The sequence below is a fragment of the Chlorocebus sabaeus genome, chromosome 21, assembly GCF_047675955.1.
Source record: "Chlorocebus sabaeus isolate Y175 chromosome 21, mChlSab1.0.hap1, whole genome shotgun sequence".
Lineage (NCBI taxonomy): Eukaryota > Metazoa > Chordata > Mammalia > Primates > Cercopithecidae > Chlorocebus > Chlorocebus sabaeus.
Window position 1 is genome coordinate 39,141,680 of NC_132924.1, and position 20,027 is coordinate 39,161,706.

Genomic DNA, 20,027 nt, shown 5'->3' on the forward strand with positions numbered 1-20,027 from the left:
TATAGTGACCTGATTTGTCTCTTCTTATAGTTTTTGTGTTGAAGTCTATTTTGTCTGATGTAAGTATAACAACTGCTGCTTTTTTTTGTTTCCATTGCCATGGAATATCTTTTTCCACTCCTTTATTTTCAGTCTAGGTGTGTCTTTATAGGTGAAGTGTGCTTCTTGTAGGCAACTGATCAATGGTTTTTTTCATCCGTTCAGCCAGTCTATGTCTTTAGATTGAAGAGTTTAGTTCATTTATATTCAATGTTATTATTGATAAGTAAGAACTTACTACTGCCATTTTGTTATTTGTTTTCTGGTTGTTTTGTGGTCTTCTCTTCCTTCTTTCATTCCTGTCTGCCTCTATTAAAGATAATTTTCTCTGGTGATATGATTTAGTTTCTTGCTTCTTATTTTTTTTGGTATCAATTGTATGTTTTTTGGTTTGAGGTTGCCATGAGGCTTGCAAATACTATCTTAAAATTCATTATTTTAACGTGGTAACAACAACACTATTTGCATAAACAAAGAAGCAAAAAGAAAACTAATAAAAACTCTTGACTTTGTCCCCCAGCTTTTTAACCTTTTGTGATTTCTATTTATGTCATATAGTGCTATGTCTTGAAAAACTGTACTCATTATTTTTGATTGGTTCATCATTTAGTCTCTCTACTTAGGGTAAGAGTGGTTTACATATAACAGTTACTGTGTTATCAGATTCTGTGTTTTTCTATGCACTTACTATTACCAGTAAGCTTTATACCTTCAGGTGACTATTTATTGCTCATTAATGTCCTTTTCTTTCTGATTGTAGTACTCCATTTAGCATTTCTTATAGGACAGATCTGTTATTTATGAAATCCATCAGCTTTTGTTTATCTGAAAAAGTCTATTTCTTCTATATGTTTGAAGGATATTTTTGCTGGATGTACTATTCTAGGGCGAAAGGTTTTTGTTTTGTTTTCCAGCACTTTAAATATGTCATGCCACTCTCTCCTGGCCTGTAAGGTTTCCACTGAACAGTCTGTGGCTGGAAGTATTGGAGTGCCATTGTATGCTATTGACTTATTTTCTCTTGCTGCTTTTAGGGTCCTTTCTTTATTCTTGACCTTTGGGAGTTTGATTATGAAATGCCCTGAGGTAGTCTTTTTTGGGTTAAATCTGCTTGGTGTTCTATAACCTTCTTGTGCTTGGGTATTAATATCTTTATGTTTGGGAAGTTCTCTGTTATTTTCCCTTTGAATAAGCTTTCTACCCCATCTCTTTCTCTGCCTCCTCTTTAAGTCCAATAACTCTTAAATCTATCCATTTGAGGCTGTTTTCTAGATCCTATAGTTGTGCTCCATAGTTTTTTATTCATTTTCTTTTGTCTCCTCTGACTATGTATTTTCAAATAGCTTGTCTTAAAGCTCACTAATTCTTTCTTCTGTTGATCAATTCTGCTATTAAAGGACTCTGATGTATTCTTCAGTATGCCAATTGCATTTTTCAGCTCCATAACTTCTGCTTGATTTCTTAAAATTATTTCAATCTGTTTGCTAAATTTATCTGACAGAATTCAGAATTCCTTCTCTGTGTTATCTTGAATTCTTTGAGTTTCCTCAAATAGCTATTTTGAATTCTCTGTCTGAAAGATCACATATCTCTGTTTCTCTAGGATTTGTTTCTGGTGACTTATTTAGTTCATTTGGTGAGGTCACGTTTTCCTGGATGGTGTTGATGCTAGCAGATGTTCTTTGATGTCTGGGCATTGAAGAGTTAGGTATTTATTGTAGTCTTCATTGTCTGGGCTTATTTGTAGCTATCCTATTGGGAAGGATTTCCAGGTATTTGAAAGGATTTGGGTGTTGTGATCTAAGCTGTTTGTTCTTTAGGGGGCACCTCCCACCCAGTAATGCTGTGGTTCTTGCAGAATCATAGAGGTACTGCCTTGATAGCCTTGGACAGGATATGGGAGAATTCTCTGGATTACCAGGCAGAGCCTCTTGTTCTCTTCTTTTACTTTCTCCCAAACATACAGAATCTCTCTTTCTGTTCTGAGTCACCTAAAGCTGGGAGTGGAGTGACACAAGCACCCCTGTGGTCACCACCACTATGACTGCACTGGGTCAGACCTGAAGCCAGCACAGCACTGGGTCTTACCCAAGGCCTGCTGTAACCACTCCCTGGCTACTGCCTATGTTTGCTGAAGGCCCTGGGGCTCAACAATCAGCAGATGGCAAAGCCAGCCAGGCCTGTGTCCTTTCTTTCAGGGTGGTGAGGTCCCCAGGGTAGGTCCAGAAGTGCCATCTGGGAGTTAGGGATCAGAGTGAAAAGCCTAGAAGTCTACCTTGTAGTCTATTGTCTTGTGACTGAGCAGACACTCAACCTACAAGATGTGGTCCTCCTCATTCTTCCCTCCCCTTTTCAAAAGCAGAGAATCCTCACCCTGTAACTACTGCCCACCCTGCTCCCCAGTAGCCTTAAGGAGTGCTACCAGACCACCATGGATGTTCCCCTAAGGCCCTAGGTCTCTTAAGTCAGCTTGTGGTGAATACTGTCTGGCCTGAGACTCACTCTTCAGGGCAATAGGCCTCTCTCTGGCCCACGGCAGGTCCAAAAATGCCACTTATGAGTTAAGTCTTAGAATCAGGGAACCTAAGATCCCACTTGGTGCTCTACCCCCTTGTGGCAGTGTTGGTACCTAAGGTGCAACAAGATACAGCCCTGTTTATCCTTCCCATAGCCACCACAGCTGGTAATGTGCTGAGTCTCACCTGAAGCCAGCAAGTCTCAGAGGCTCACCCAAGGCCCTTGACATAGTACCTGGGTATCACTACTGGTTATTCAGGGCCCAAGGGCTTTTCAGTTAGCATGTGATGAATGCTGCCAGGACTGGTCCTTTCACTCAAGGCAATGGGTTCCCTTCTAGCCTAGGATGTGTCTAGAAATGTTGTCTTGGAGCTTGGGCCTGGAATGGGGACCTTATGACTCTGACTAGTACCCTATCCTGCTGTAGCTGAACTGGTATCCAAGATGTAAGGCAAAGTCCTCCCCACTCTTCTGTCTTCTCTCCTCAAGCAGAAAGAAAAAAATCTCTTTTGAAGCTATGACTTGTGCAGCCTAGGATTAGGAGAGGGGCGAAGCCAATACTCCCTTGGCTGCCTGAGATGGTATCTCAGTATGTCACATGTCCCCTCAGTCCACTAGGTCTCTGGGCCTTGTTCAGCCCTAGGACTTGCCTAAGAGTTGCAGTCCTTGAGGCCTAGACTGCCTTTCAAGTTTGGCCCTCGGTGGTGAGGTTTGTGGCCACTCAAGTTTGGACTACTGGGATTGACAATTCCCCTTGGGCTAGGGCTGGTTTAAATGCTCCCTCTATGAGTGGACATCAGCTGAGTTTAGTCTGGTTTTTCTTTCTCCTTTAACAGGACAGTACTGAGTTCAATGCCCCACAATTGATGCGTTCTCCTTCTCCCAGTGCCTAGAGACATTCTCTGCGCGACACCACTGCTGCTGTGGATAGGGGAGGGGTAGCATCATGATTCAGGACTGATTTTTAATTTCTTCAGTGCCTCTTTCAGTGATATGAAGTTAAAACCAGGTACTATGTGTGCTCACCTGAGTTTTGATTCTTATGAAGGTGTTTTTTGTTTTTTTTTTTCTGTGCAGATAGTTGTTAACTTGGCATTTGTGGTGGCTATGGGGCAAAACTCCTGCTTGAGAAAAGCAGAGGGAAAAAGTTGTTAACTTGCCAGGGGGACCATTGGAGGAGCTTTCTATTCTGCCATCTTGCTCCGCCTCTCACCCACTTTCTTTTTCTTCCTTTTCTTTCCTCTAACCTCTTCATTCCTTCCCTCTCTAGATACTCCCCTCTGGCAATACATGCTTATCTAATTATACTCTTGCTTTAAAAATCCCAGAGGCTGATCTTTAAACAAACGAGGCAGGGAGCCCCCATTGCAGAATCCTCGTGGTTAGAAGGAATCATGAACAACGAATCCATCATCTAGCTGAAGTTAAGATGACGCCAAACAGACCTCCAGACAGGCGGTTACCTGAGATAGCCATCAAAACAAGACACAGACTGTACGCCACACACCACTCCCACATATCTCCCATACCAAGTTTCTCTTTAAAAACTACTGTGATAAATTTTAAAATTCAAGATGGTACCTTCAAATGCTAGCTCACCATCTTATTGGTTTACTGGCTTTTTGATGAACTGACTTTTCCTCCCACCACCCTTGTCTTTCATGTCTGGCTTTTGAGTGGTGAGCAGCCAAACCAGGGCTCACTTACATTATCGGTGCCCCTAGTATGGGTTCTCAGCACAGCCCATATTTCTTTTTGGAAACCTCATCACACTTACATTCTTTATTTAATATCTATTTTCCCTTCCATAGCGTACTGCACAAGAGGGCAGGGATCATATCTATCCTTTCACTTCTTTCTCACGAGCTTTCCCTGACTTATCTATGATACTCAACCCATTTTTGTTTGAAGAATGAAGGCATCAGTTGACCACAATTTCTCTTTGTTCTTTGACTTGACCCTAGTTTTGGGAAGCCCACTTGTGATGCGTGGTTTCTAGAAATCAGAGTATGTGGCTCTTTTCTGGCTCAACTCCTCTCGGTTTTTGACCTCTGGACTTTCCCTTACCCAGAAGAACTCCTCCCCTGGAGGAAGAAGTCTGTAGTGGGTAGGGTGGGGAAAAGCTTTATAAGGAGACAGAACTTTTATACTGCAGGGGTTAGAAAGGGGAAATCTGCACCAAATTCCCAGTGTCGTGTTGAGATGGATAAGCGAGGCCATGTTAAGTTGTCCAGATTGCCTCTCTCACTACCACTCTAGGTGGGGGAGGGGAGAGGGCAGATGAAGATTACTGCCAGTGGCAAAGGAAATGGAGATAGGTGTACATGCACTGGCTATTCATTGCCTTCTCTGGAAGTCCTTTGAATGTTTCTTTCTAATTGCTATTTTTCCGTAAGATGAAGATATGTAAAAACACAGAATTAGTGATTTCCCCTAACACTATATGACTACAAGAATTGAAGTGTCTTCCTATCTTTCTTATCTTTGATCATCTATATATTTTTTTTTGCTCAAAAAATATTTACTGGGGCCTTCATTGGTCAGGTTTGGGGCCATGGGTACAGGATGCAAAGATTAATATAGGAAAGAGTCTTTTTTTAAAAAAATTATTGATTATCATTATTATTATTATTTTGAGACAGAATCTCCCTCTGTTGCCCAGGATGGAGTGCAGTCCCAGGGTCTACCTCCCGGGCTCAAGTGATTATCATGTCTCAGCTTCCTGAGTAGCTGGGATTATAGGTGTGCCACCACGCCCAGCTAATTTTTGTATTTTTAGTAGAGATGGGATTTTGCCATGTTGGCCAGGCTGCTCTCCTGACCTCAAGTGATCCTCCTGCCTCAGCCTCCCAAAGTGCTGGGATTATAGGCGTGAGCCACTGTGCCTGTCTTGTCTTTTTTTCCCCCTGAAATTAGTTTTAAGTCATGAAAGGAGTCTGCTCTCTTGAGGCATCCACATGCTGGCTGAGAAGAAAAAAACCTTTGATTTTAAGGTGTGGTACAATGTGGTAGATGCTTTGACAGGTAGATAGGTGCAGTGCTTTAGGAACCCAGAAGAGGGAGGCAGAACTTCTAGTTATTATTTGGAAGCTTGTACATTGTTATGCCTTATACAGTGGTTGTATAGTCCCAAAGACTTTGATTGCATGTTTATAGATATTCCCTATATTAACATGTTTTGGAATTTTCTACATCATCCCTCAGTTCCTGGGAGGCAATGGGACTTACAAGTTAAGAGTAGAGGGCCTGTAGGTAGGTAGACTTGGATTTCAAATCTGGGCCCCTGCCTGACCTTCCAGCTGGGTGACTGAGATAAATCACTTAGACTTCCACAACCAGAAAGCAGTGTGCAAGTGCTGGGGTTAAATGACGTGATGGATGCAACACATTTAATGATGCCTGGCATGTAGCAGGTGCTTTTATATATATATATAAAATGTGATTGATTATAGTTTTTTTTGGTGGCGGTGGTGGCAGTGACATGAAACTTGTTTTTATTAAGCTTCACATGACACAGACTAAGTTGCTGAATTTTTAAAAATGTGATTTATTGGTATAAAAACCATTTATACATTATATAAATACAATATAAATATTTCTTTAAAAAATATGTATAAGTTAGCCATTTATTTGAGGTAAGCCTACACTTTCCAAGAAATGATCTGGCTCTGAAACAAAGGATATTCAAACTACATAGCCACTTTCCATTACTATTTCAAAACTAATACATAAAATATTTCAAGTGGTACTTCATAAAAATATAAATATCACTTACATAAATTAACTCAGCTTCACATATTTAAATATTAATAAATTAAAAATAATTAAAATAGTGTCCTAACGCTCATACTTTTAGTTCTCCATAGAGAACAACATAAGTTCTGTGCCCAGTGGACAGGTTTCTGACCAGAAGAAGGAATGTCCATGAACAACAACACTCTGAGGTGCCCATGTTACATTTGCCGAAGAGCCCTCAGGCTGGACTGCAGGAACTCCTTAAAGCTGCGCAGGATGAGATGCGTCGTCACGTCCTGCAGCCACTGGTTCTGCGCCTGCAGCTTCGTCAGCAGGCTGGCATTTGTGGTTGGTTCAGGGGTGGTTATTGCATCTAGATTCTTTGCCTGAAGGAAAATGAAAGCAAAAAGGATTGTTTAAATATTGAATAAATCCTTTGCAGTGAAGGGATGCTCTGGGCTATGGGATAATGTTCAAATGTGAAATGTGGGGTGAATGAGATTAACTGGGGTGCCTGCTCTGAGTAGGATCCTTCCATAGCAATGAACTTCTTCTTCTTCTTTTTTTTTTTGAGGCAGGGTCTCACTCTGTCACCCAGGCTGGAGTGCAGTGGTGCACAGCAACCTCCGCGTCCCGGGTTCAAGCGATTCACGTGCCTCAGCCTCCTGAGTAGCTGGGTTACAGGTGTGCGCCACCATGCCTGGGTAATTTTTTTGTATTTTTAAGTAGAGATGGAGTTTTACATTGTTGGCCAGGCTGGTCTTAAACTCCTGGCCTCAAGTGATCCACCCACCTCAGCCTCCCAAAGTGCTGGGATTATATCAGCACTGTGCCTGGCTCACAGCAACTAACTTCTAATCATCCCTTTGCTGTGCTGTCTCCCATTAGACCACAAACATCCTGAGGGAAGCACCACTATCTTTTTGTTTGTTTGGTTTTGTGTTTTTGTAGCAATGGGGTCTCGCTATGTTGTCCTGGCTGGTCTTGAACTCCTGGCCTTAGGAGTTCAAGGAGTTCTCACCTTAGGCTCCCAAAGTTTAGGGAATACAGGCATGAACCACCAAGCCTGACCAGCATCACTATCTTATTTGTTTGTATTCTGTCATATGAAATAATGCCTGGCACATAGTTCATATTTAGTATATGAATGAAGAACCCATACTTAAAGGCATTTTAATATGGGTTCTTCAGTGGCCTCTAAATCTAATACTTTTCTCCAGTTTCCCTCTCACCATCCCTTTAGGATCTGTTGAAAGACCAGTGATCTGGTGGTGTAAAGAGGACTGGGAAACACCTTTCCATAGACCCACCAGATGGGATAAGTAACTTGTGGAAGGCCTTAAACCTCAAAGTGTGGTCCTGGAATTCTGCAGCATCACCAGGGATATAAGCCTGCTAGAAATATGACCCTCAGACCCACCCAAGGCCTGCCAAGTCAGACTCTACACCACAACAAGATGCCCAGGGAATTCCCATGCACGTTCACATAGGAGAAACCCTGGCTTAAGGCAAACAAGTAGAAATGCCAGAGGCAGGATCAGCACCAAGGGTTTCCTTCTAGGCCCCTACTTATTGAGCTTTGGCTCCTCCACATGCTAGCCAGCAACTCTTTACTCCCTGCTGTTTGAATAGCCAGCTACTGGTGGCCAAAGCCCTTGGTACCTCTTTCCAGCCTTGAGTCTCTGACCATTTCTCTGAACTAACTCTCTGGTAAAAGGTAGGAAAAAGAGTTGAAACAACTACAATGAGAAGAATGCCACTTGACAATAACTAAAATCTTAAAATCATTTTATGCCCCTTGGTCTTTGTTTCTGTGGATCACTGGGTGGGGATGGATGTACTTCTTTCTGCCCTTTTTTTTTTTTTTAATTTCTTGCACTATTAAAAATTGATGTTAAAATCCACCTCAGTTAATATAGTTTAAAGTGCAGTTATTGATGTCCTTTGCAGAAGAGAGCCAACCAAACAAAAAAAGATTTAACAGTAACTATCAGAAACTATTTCTCAGACTTTTTTGTTTACATGTAGCCTTCTCTTTTGGAAGTGGCATTGCATCCCTGAGTTGTCCAGGACACTGTCTTTGAGCCTGTCTTCTCCCACACCAAGGTGAGGGAAGGAGGACACACCCACCTTTTTCTGCAGGAACTGGATCAGGACTTTTGTACTCATTTGCACAGCTCTGGCTTGCTCCTCACTACTCTCAAACCTGTTCTGGAGGTACTCTAGGTATACCTCAAACTCCAAAAGACCAGTGATGATTTTCACCAGGCAAGTCTCCTAAGAGGAAAGATGGTGGGAAAAATGGTTATCGCCAGGAGATAGAATCAATTTGAAAAGTTAAAACTGCCACAATTTGACATATTTTCCCTCTGCTCATCTAGAGAACTTCAAGTACCTCTTAGGCAGCATGTTTTGGGACATTGAACAGCATCATTTTAAATAACCAGACAATCAGAGGCCCCATGTAATTAGTTTTACCCAAACCCCAACAGATGCTAGAATGTGGCAGTGGGGATCCTTCTCTGATTCTCCCCCTTGATGTTCTTCCTACACTCTTGCCCTTGTCAATGCTGGGCTGGAACCTCCTTTTATAAAATAATCAGAAGTCAGTGCAGGTTATCTCACTGTGGAGAATGAGCTGGGCATGGAGGAAGGGCAGACCTGGACCCTGCCAGGGGCAGCCAGAGAGGGAAAAGGCCCTGAGACCACCTTACCCAGGATGAACTAATTAAACCTGTGGGAGTTTTAAACATTTGACAGTTGTTAAAATCTCAACATGGTGGGACCATCTCTGGCCATACCTGTCCAAGAATAAACTACCTTTAAAAAAGCTTGAAGTTGGCCTCCTCATGAAATTTACATAACATTCTTTACATTTACCCCCTTTTTATTGCTGCCTGGATCTATATGTATACAGGCACTGCAAGCAAGAAGGTGAAGTTTTGCCTAAGGAATAGTGAAAAGTGAGTGTGACAAGTTGGTACCTCATTGAATCCAGATTGGAAGCATCCATCTTTTTCAGCCATCTTTGGAAGGTTCAGGTTGTTTTCTGCCAGTGCCTCTTTGCTGCTTTCACACATGTTACTCCTGTTACATGTCTGGGAAAGAATACCAGAATCGTTATCACCTAAGTGCCCCTATAACAAACACCACTAGAGGGCCTTTTCATTGTTTAACCACAGCCAGGAAAGTCTCTAAGAAAAATGAAGCCACAACTCATTGGCATCCTGGCAAGCAAATTCCAGTGGAGTGGGGGCACACTTGGGTTCAGTTCCAAGCTCACCTGTGACTTCAGGTGTGTTACTTAATCCTGAGTCTCAGTTTCCTTATTTCCAAAAACCTTCCTTGCAAATTTTGAAGATTAGACACAATACTTATTTAAAGTGCCTGGCACACAGTAGATATTTAATAACGGCAATTTTGACAATAGTTAGGTGAATATAATTCATACCATAGAATGTTCCAGCTGGAAGGACCTAAGAGATCACCTAGTCCACCCCCAGTTTTACTGATGGAGTCCAGAGGTGGTAGGGAATTTACCCAAGATCACGAGGCTGGTTTGGCAGAACCAGAATTCGAGTGTGGGCTCCCAATCTCCTCTCCTGTGTTCTTTTCTTTCTACCAAACAGGACCAAAATACCTTGCATTGAAAGTGGGGAGGTGCTTTAACCTATTTATGATTTGCCACTTTGGTGGGCTCTGAGGTATGAATCTTAGCTGGAATGGCTTTGAGGAATCCTAACCATTGAGTTTACATAAGCAAAAAGTACTGCAACTGCTCTGAGAAGCTGAACATGCCTTTCAGGTGGCACTTTTCTAGTCCTTCCAAAGCCCAAGGGACAAAAAGGAGCTTAACAGACCTTATTTTTTGGAAAGGGAAAAGGAAGCCCTGAGAAGCAATGACCCTCAGCTCATGCCAAGGGTGGGCATGGATTTCAGACCCAGTCTGCATTTTCCAGAAAGGAAAGGAACCTCCTGAGACCAGCAAAGGATAAATACAGAAGTCAGTCTAGTCGGCCCCACTGGCCTCAAATCTACAGTGCCCTAGAACCCAGCAAAGACCTCCTAATGCGGGCAGCCCCAGTCCACAGACAGGGGAACGCATACGCACACGGGCCCTTCAGCCCCTTTGCCAAGCCTACCCACCTCCTTTCTCAGGGCTGAGATGCCGTCGAGGATGTACCGAATTTGTTTGTCAATTCGTTCTGAAGAGGTCAGTGGCTGGCTGTGTGGGGCGGCTACATCTTTGGAATCTTCTCCTGGGAGTACTGGGGCGGGGAAGGCAGCAGGCAACACCAGGAGCAGCCCCAGGGAGAAGGCAACTGGACCGAAGGCGCCTGTGCCGGAGGGGAGCGAGCGGCGGGGTGAGCTGACAGCACAGCTGGGAGCCTGCCTCTGCTGCTGGCTGCCCGCCAGCCCTCCCTGGGCCACACACCCCTCCCTCACACAGGGCTCCACCGCCGCTGGCCGTTCCAGGGCTAGGGATTTCCTGCACTTACTTGTGGAGACGGAGTTCATATCTGGGTTCCTGGAGGGCAGATAGAGCTTCTCTTTCGTTCCTGGTGGGCTCGAGGGCAGAATGAGCCTCAGACATCTCCAGTCTCATATTTATTGGGGGTTGAGACTCTAATATTGAGACTCATGGGAAAATCCCACATTTGATAAATCTTTGTTGGAGGGTTAGGGTGGGGCCAGAGCGGGTGGGGCTGATTGGAAACATTAAGATTGTGCAATGTGACGTCCTTTAGCATCGCAAGACTCAACTAGGGGGAAAAGTGCAGCTTAGGTCGTCACTGAGGCTAGCGCTAAGAAGCAGAATCACTCTTCCTTTACTTTCTTTTTTTCTTTTATTAGTGACTCAGCACTTTGGCAGGTCTTGACAAAGAGTAAAGCTGAAGTCATGCACGAAGTTTTACAAAGAGAAAAAAAATAAGCTAAAGCTATGTTTTTTGGGAAAAAAGAAAAAATTCAGTGACCAGATTAACAGGCTAGAATTTGGCACTCCAGTTAATTTGTATTTGTAAAAACCGAAGATGTTCTGAACTGAGTTTCCTCTGACTCCATCGCAGCCCCCCAGTCTGGAGTTAGGAAGAAGGTAATGCTACCAGTCGTCTGAGTTCTTCTGCGTTCTGGCTCTCCCTGTGAGCAGCTGTTGTACAACTGCCTGGCCACCCTCAAATTTCGTGCAGTTACTTCAAGGCGTCTCCAGGTGGAGTGTGTGACTCCTTTTTGCCACCGCATGGCTTCTGCCACTTTCCTCTTCACCTGCTTCAACCCACTTAGAGGAGGTTGGCTGCTACCCTGCCCTCTCCCAAGTGACCCCTTGGGAATCCTCCCAGTGAGGACTTTGCTCTCTGTGCCAGAGGCTTGCCTTGTGCTGCCAGTGCTCTCCCCATTGCCACCTGAGTCTCTTCACCACTGTTCCACTGGGTCTCCTGCAGCCCTGAAATTACTAAAGCCCAGTTGGTTCAGGGCAGAAAGGGGGAGAATACAACTCACCTCTTTGTTGGGGATGTCAAAAGAGGACCTTGTGGCATCTTCTAGAGCTTGTGTTTATAGCTCCCTCTCCCTGTAAGTCTTGATTTGAAATCAGAAGAAGCTACAAGGAAAGTACGGACGTAGGCATGGCTCTGGGCTCTGAACCTGCTTCCCCATTGGCACCCAAAGATTTCTTATTGGGTCAAGCTTGTTCAGAAGCCGTCTTCCCTCAGAAGGTGTCTCTTGCAGGAGGATCCTTGGTCTCATGCAAATGGGCTCTAGACTAGGCTGTCCCTGCAGTCTCCAGAGACCAGACAACTCTGAGATGGCTTCAGGCTGAAACCAGACCCTTGCACAAAACCAAAACACTTATTTACCAAACATGGTGTTAACTTCACAATCGGTTTCTTTGCTTTGCTAAGAAGAGATCTCTTCAAGATCGATAAAACAGTGACCTCTGTTGGGCATTTACTCAAGTTTTGTTTTGTGCATAACATTTCAGGACCCGCCTGTTGGGGAAAGTGAGGTCATCCATTCTTCACCGATTGTCTAAACAGAGAGACAGTGGTCTTCTGCCGCGGTGGGATTTTTTGGTGTGAAAATGAAAATGGGGGAGGGTGGCTGGATGGTTTCACTTTTAGTGCTCTCCGGTCTTAAGCAACGTAGACGCTCCTGAACCAAGTTCTCTTTCCTGCATGAAACGAAGTCACTGCTCTCAGCTCGGCAGCCATGCGTTGTGTTCTGTCTATGTAATGTGAGATTGCTTTTGCTCAAATATCTATTTTTTAGAAAATACAATTCAATAAATTTCAAGTACTTGAACTGAGTGACATAATACAACACGCAGATTTATCTTTTCAATAAAAAGTGTTTTTTTAAATAGGAAGTTCGTGTTCATGATAAAATGTTCAAATAGGACATCAGGGCATACAGGGAAAAGTGTCTCCTTCCTATCCTGGCTCCTTTTTTCAGAGGTAGCACCTAATCGCCTGTATTTTCAACCAAACCCTCTGTTATCCTAGCCTGGGAAAGATTTTCTCTTCTTCCCAGCTGTTTGATCCTGGCTGTTACATCAGGGATCTGTGCCCTTGTTTGTTCACCTATAAAATGGGGGTAATAATAGTTCTTCCCTTCTAGGGCTGTTGTGAACATGGAACATGATGGAATATAAAAAAAGTCCTGGCGCATAGTAATCCCACAATACATGCTAGCTCTTTGAACATTCCTTGGCTCAGAGTCTCTGCCTTGGAGAACTCTTCCAGGTTGGCTCTATCAGTTCACCTGGTGTCTTGCCTATGAAGGAATTATGACTGAGCCAGGCTTCTGTACCAGCAATGAGCTGGTCTCCCAATCATTTTCCCTAGAAAGAAATGAGATTCTGTGTTTTGTTGAAAATGCCTTATGGCACAAAGTGCAAAATGAAAAATAATAATAATTTTCTCTCTTTTTTGAGAACATTAAGATCCCCAAACCAGGTCTCTTGTTTTAGATAATTAGTCCAGCTTGTGTCTTGCTCCTACTAGACTTTTTCCAAGCCTTCCGCTAAGTGTTTTTATGTCAGAAGTCCACAGCCTTCCCTGTGCATGGTGATTGCCATTAATTCAAACTTCTGAGAGTGGCCCTTGAGGGTGAAGGGGCCTGATGCTTCTGGGGTCAAGAAAGAGCAAACTGTGGGAATGCGTGCATGTAGGGAGCCTGGGGACGCTGTCTGCCCCTGCACATCACAGCATGGCACTTTATTAGTATCAATGCCTTAGGCTGGAATTTGCTTGTGGGAGAGATGAACTCTCCCTTGCTCCAAAAACATTAATGGAACATGCGCAATTCCGCAATGATAGTTTCCTTCCTTTGCATCTCAATGGATTTTTTGCTTGGAGAGCTCATTCCTTGTTTTTTCTTGTTTTGTTTTGTTTTTTTCTCTTGAGAAGGAGTCTTGCTCTGTCGCCCAGGCTGGAGTGCAATGGCATGATCTTGGCTCACTTCAACTGTCCCCTCCCAGGTTCAAGCAATTCTCTTGCCTCAACCTCCTGAGTAGCTGGGACTACAGATGCACGCCTGGCTACTTTTTGTATTTTTAGTAGAAACGGGGTTTTGCCATGTTGGCCAGGTGGGTCTTGAACTCCTGACCTTAGGTGATCCACCTGTCTCGGCCTTCCAAAGAGCTATGATTACAAGCGTGAACCACCATGCCCAACCCCTCGTTGTTTTTAAAGGGCAGTTTTAGGTCACAGCAAAATCGAGAGGAAGGTACAGAGATTTCCCATATATCCCTCCTCCCCGCAACTCTCCCCTGTATTTTAGTATGCATACGTGACCAGAAGAGGCTGTGCTGTCAGCATTTATTAACTAAATACTTTAGTTGCTTGATTGCATCATAGCTGATTTGAAGCGAACACCAGCTGAGATCAAGAGAGTCCGGACAAATGCGAGTGCACAGGGAGGAAGCAGCAACTTGGCTTCCTATGCCACCCGTGTAGGACTGGCATGTCCTATCTGGATCTCCCAGAATTACCACTCATGACTGCTTTCCTACATAGTGGTGGAGTCCAGTTCAGAATCTAGTAATACATTTGAGACCAAGGGGGAAAAGTAGTTTCCATTTGGTACTTAAGCTCTCAGAAGGAGAAGTGTTCTCCACGTTTCAGGAGTTAAGATGTAGTGTTGTGCTCTTTCTCTATATTCTGGGGGTTGGAGATGGATGAGTCTGTGATTTAACAGGAGGGGGTACAGCAAGAAAAAACGGGAAGTCCGGGGTACTAGGGAACTTGCAGTTGCTGTCAGAATGTAGTTTCGCTTGTCACCAAGTCGTAAGAAGTTTGTAAACTGAAACAGTGGGTGACTTAACAGCTTCTTCTGGGATTGAGTCCCACTGAGCAGACACCAGGCTTGAAGAAGGCTCTGGGAAATGTCCTGCTTTGATGGTGGTATTACTTGAAGAGAGAATATTAGGGACATGTGGTATGTCAATTTGGAAAGCGCCAGCTCATGTTGGAGGGCAGCCAGGCCTGGTGACCAAAGCTCTTGACAGTTTCCTGCCTGGTCTGGTCTCAGTCCTGGCTTTGCAGCCTCAGCTCTGATGTCCTGTTGTAGCTCCTTGGTCTGATGAATTCTTGGTCTGGCCTCAGCTTTTCTGATGGGGAGGATGTGCAGGGGCTGGACCTAGCTCCTCCTGGACTAGGGAAGGGACACATCTGCCCTGCTGTGTTTCTCATTCAAAACTCTATAGGGAGGTCATCTGTTCTGTGCTCTCATTATTTTGCTGTGTGACTTACCTTCCCCCTGCTGAAGTGGAAAATCCCAGGCATCTTGGGAGGGAAGTAGCCTTTCCTGGGCAAGAAGTGTAGACTCTCTTTGCCTTGGGATACCCCTATACCCCTTTCCCTGGGTCTCTAGGCCTGGAAGAGAGTGCCTTGATTGCAGAGTTTTCTGAAGCTGGTTTGCTGATGAGAAAAATTGCTTTGCTGATTCTGAAGAAGCCCCATTTGGCCCTGCCCCCATGGCTGGGTAGGTCCCTCAGACTGAGTTTCAGTGCTTTGCCTCTTCTCCATCTGTGGGATAGGCTTTCTATGGTGGTGGCTGCTGGTTCTGCTTTATAATTAGGAAACTTCCATTTGTCAGCTAGCAGTAATATGTTCATTTATTATCACGAGTCATTTGAGCCATCTTTGGTTTCTCCAAAGATCTCAGTTCTCTGAGTTCAGTGTCATAGGCAGAAACTAAGCATGCAAAGCATTGGCTGGTTTCCTCTACTCTTTTCCCTCAAAATTAAGGTACTAAGAACCCATTTGAAATCATCACATGTAATGGCCAGACCAGGGGATTCTACTGGCCTGGTTATGACGTCTTTTACCTCCCTTCCCTGCCCTTTTGGTTAGTTATTTGCTAGAGAGTGTCTTAGTCCCTCTGAACTAGCAAACTGAATCCATGAAGAGGGTTAGGCTATTCTAGTCTTCATGGTGGAATAATTTCCACGACATGCTTTGGACATGTTGAGGACTCTGTAATTCTGAGACATTGGGATCCATTATTTCTGAAGATGGGTACACCTGGATTGATTTAAAATGTTACGGAAGAATTCAGATCCAGGTAAGCAAGTCAAAGAATCATAGGCAATTTCTTCAAGCTATTGAATTCTAAGTTGTGTGTACCTATGTATGTGTGTGGATGTGTGTGGCACAGAGTGGAGCCCTTGGTCTATAGACCTACCATAGATATGGTTCCAAAGGGTGCTGCCCGCCTCACATGAGTGTGGCCTTACAGGCCTGGGTACCCAGGAAGCCTGGACCGGCCATCTGCTGTCACTTTTCTCCCAGGCCTGCAGCTCTTCCTGTGCTACTGGATCTGTACAGTGGTCTATGTTGGAGCCACATTACTGTGTCCCCCAAGGGCACTGTGGGATTCCCTGTATTTCTCACCCTGGAAGCCATATTTTCTATGTGCTACTTTTCTGTGGGTGAGACAGGGGTTGGGGAGAGACGGGGACAGAAGGGAAGTCACCCATCAGCTTGGAAAGTCATCTGGATGTGTGGAAATGGCTTCCTATTGCCAAAGGCTTGTTTGGGGGCTTGCTACCTAAGCAGTTGCCATCAAGTGCCTCAGATCCTCCTATCTCTTTAGGACAACCAATAGAGAGGCTGTCATGCCCACTTCTTCTCTGTGTTAAGTTTGTTCACCATGGGCCCAGTAAAACTACTGAAGACACCAGGTATGCAGTCAGGGGCAGGGCAGGTGTCAGACGGAAATTTGGGTCCTGGGCTGTTTCTGTCTGACATTGTGTGGGCACTCAGTTGGCCAGGCTTGTAAAAGCCCTGTTGCCCTTCTTGACTTCATTTACATTGCAGAATTCAGAAGGAAGTGGGGGTTTTATACTGCCAGCAAAAAATTTTGGCTGAATATAGGGTTTCCCTGAATTAGGCTTGTCTTTTTACTGCATTGCCAAATCCTTGGCTACTTGTGTTTGGGGAGTGTAGCTGTTGGCAGATGAGACTGCTCAGATGACGATGAACTGCGGATTTGGGGCAAAGTACTCTCCCACCTTAGGGGTTTGCTGAATTCCTTCCTAGCTCCAGGATTCTGTGGTTCTGTGGATCTTCATGAGCCATGCTTATTAATGAAGAACCTAGTCTTAATGGGACTATAGGAACAGGAGTCTCTAAATTAAGAAATACTTCTTGAAAGCCCAAAGCCTGATGCTGTCTTCTAGTTCCCACCCAAGGGCCTGTTAGTGGAAGTGCTTTGACTGGGCAGGGTGCCACCCATTTTGACATGCCCACATCTTGGTGGCCTCAGGGAGACTAAACTGATTCAGGAGATGCTAGAGCCCTGGTAAGGGCTGCCACCTGAAAGGAGGTAGCAAATTTCTTAATTATTATACAAGCTTAATTATTATACAATAATTATTTCTTAATTATTATACAGGCGGGCCCAGGCTTCCTGGGTACCCAGGCCTGTAAGGCCACACTCATATGAGGTATTCAAATTAAGTGTTTTTAATTTAAAAGCAAGTAATACATTTTCAATGTAGAAAGCAGAAAAGAGAGATAAACAAAAAGAAAAAAGTTATAAAATACATAATCTTAGTACCCAGTAGTAATCATTGTTATCACTATGGTATAATCATTCTAGTCATGTTTACATTTTTTCATATGTATCTAGGTGTAATGGGAAAATGTCATCTATGGCGTTTGACAATCTGCTTTCCCTATTTATACTCCTTTGTATGCGTAATGTTCTGGATAACTCTGAGTAGAGGCGAGGTGAATAATGGCTATAGGTATACCAGTCAGAGTTCAGAGGGGAAACATCAAGTGAGGTTACAGATGACTCCTGCATATGCACACGATTCACTTGTTAAGGCACGGGGAAAGAGTTCATATCTTAATGGGGATAAGATGCATTTAACATAATCACTGGGTTTCCTGGAGGGGTTAACTTACCAGTTGTTCATGGAGCAGTGTAATCCCTAAATCAAGCTGTGCAAATTGTTTGGCATCATGAAAAGGAGTTTGCAGTTCAGCTGAACTTCGCTTTTCAGCTGGTTCTGGGACATAGCCATGCTTTGGTTGGACCCCACGATGGGCATCAGTAGCTCACTGCTCTTCCTTGGTGGCAGGACGTATGGAGAGTGGTTATGAATGATGGCATCATCATCTCTTCTCATCTTGTGTGGTCCGTTACCTTTAATACATTGACATTTCTTATTGAGGTCTGTTTTGCCAAGCAAAAAAATGGACACCTTGATAAGGACTTTGTAGTCTTGCAACATTTCTCTCTTTCCATCTCCAGGTCTGGTTGTATCTCCCTCAGGTGACCTTTCACTTATTGTGATTGTGTTCTTGTACAAGAGAAACTACATTTCCTGTGGAAGCAGAAGGAAGACCCACCATGACACAAAGAGCTTCTCTTGATAATGGTCAGGGAAGGAGTTTGAGTGTTTGGCCATGGTCTTGCTTGAGGATTCTGAGAAGCTAAAATGGGCTACCATTGGGTTTTTTTTAGCATTTCTTCTCTCTCTAGGGCTCATCAAAAATATAATAGTAAGCACTAATGTGGAATAGTTTTGAGGTACTGAGTGAAGTCCTGTGAGGATTCGTGGCCATTGAATTCTATAACCACACCATTGTTTTCCTTCCAAGGTACTTTGAGTAATTGACATGTAGGATTAATCAGGTACTTAGTGGATGCCAAGTGCTGGGCTAGATGCTTTACACACATTAATTCATTTAAACTTCACTCTATGGAGGTGACTATTTTATTCTCACTTTGTGGATAAGAAACTGAAGTTCAGAGAGATTAAATGATTTCCCTGAGATGATGCATGATCCCAGAATCATGAAAAAGTTCATTAGTCTTTGGGAGAAGAGGTAAAATGGGGTCGGTAAATTGGGGGTAGGGTTGTTAGAAGAAGTGACGTGATAAAAGTATTTCATCTGAGTGAGCATGAAGAAGACCCCAGGGGGTTGTAGTCTGGGAGGTGGGCTCAGAGGTTCTTGCAAACATCTCAGCGTAAGACCAGATGGAGAAGCCCAGGCATGGTTGTGCAGGAGCTGGCTGGCTCTGGTTCAAGAGAGCCAACTGTACTGATCTCTTCCCAACTCTACATTAAATGACTCCTGATGGTAACTTGAAATTAAGGTGGAAACATTACACCATGGAAATTGGCAAATGCTACAATCAGAGCCCTCCCTTCCCTCTGTTCCTCAGTTAGTTGTTAAATATCTTCCAGCACATAAGTGGGCCCAAGGAAATGAAAGGATATTTTGAAGGCAAAATCAATCCAATCCAGAGATTAGTTATATTGTATGAGTACTATTTGGGGAGTATAAGAAAAGGATGAATCAAAGCCATTAAGGATTATTTGATCTTCTCTCATTTCAAAGACAATTGAACACAAAGCTTTTTAAGGAAAGAGATTGTTCTGGTCAAAGTATGCTGCTTCTATACCTCAGAATGAAGGCTGCCACTTTTATAAACAGATAGGCACAGGCTGCCACCTGAATGAGGGAGAGTTAGGATGTGTGCAGGACACACCTTGTCCTACAGAATTATATGCACTCAGACTTCCCCCAGCCACATGCTGGATCATGGCTTGATGGATCAAGGCAGAGGCTGAGCCCAGCTCTTTTGAGCCATGGGATAAATTAGAGGCAGAAAATTAGTCACAGTGAGGGAGTTTGCTGCTGCAGAGCAGCAGCCCAGGGGCCTAGGGATTTCTGCTTTGTCACTGTCTGTCCCATCCAGAGCTGACGAATGAAGAGGCTGGCTTTGGGGCCCTGAGTGGACAGGATGAGGAGAGCCCTGAAGAGTTCTTAGGGTCTCTAAAGGATTGCTGCTTCTTAGATCATAAGTTTACTCTTAACTGTACCAGAATGACAGAACGTCACTTCTCCTAATATTATTCTTGGCATAGCATCTTGCTGTGTCCTCCTTATGATTCATCTCCATTACAGTTCTGTTACATATTTCTACGATGTTGCATTAGAAGAACAAACAGTGTCCTTAAATACAATTCCCTGTCCTCTTCCACCAGTACCCACTGATGACAGGAACCTGACTGGTACTTTACTGTGTGATAGCTAAACTTCAGAATATTGAGTAAAATGTAAAACTCCCTGGTAGAAATTTGGTTCCATTGCATGGCACAGCTCCCAGGCAGGTCACATGAGACTCTATGCTACAATTTTTTTTTTCTCTCTCCAAAGCATGCCAGTCTTTTTAGAACAGTTTCAGTGCAGGGTAGAATGCCGTGACGTCTCTAT

General features: G+C 43.9%; 1 protein-coding gene across 3 annotated transcripts; it reads right to left on the reverse strand.

Annotated features, from left to right (window-relative positions):
• Nucleotides 1-6,083: 6,083 nt before the first annotated feature.
• IL6 (interleukin 6) lies at nt 6,084-10,957 on the reverse strand. 3 transcript variants are annotated; one of them, XM_007981902.3, is made up of 5 exons: nt 10,791-10,957; nt 10,438-10,628; nt 9,276-9,389; nt 8,422-8,568; nt 6,084-6,677 (listed from the first exon to the last, which is right to left on the reverse strand). In XM_007981902.3, exons 1-5 carry the CDS (start codon nt 10,807-10,809, stop codon nt 6,510-6,512), a joined length of 639 nt encoding a protein of 212 aa, XP_007980093.1. In that variant the 5' UTR covers nt 10,810-10,957; the 3' UTR covers nt 6,084-6,509. The 3 variants fall into 3 exon arrangements, with proteins under 3 accessions (XP_007980093.1, XP_037860663.1, XP_007980092.3); XM_038004735.2 differs by lacking the exon at nt 10,438-10,628 and having other exon boundaries at nt 10,791-10,895; XM_007981901.3 differs by lacking the exon at nt 6,084-6,677 and having other exon boundaries at nt 8,114-8,568; nt 10,438-10,917.
• Nucleotides 10,958-20,027: the final 9,070 nt, after the last annotated feature.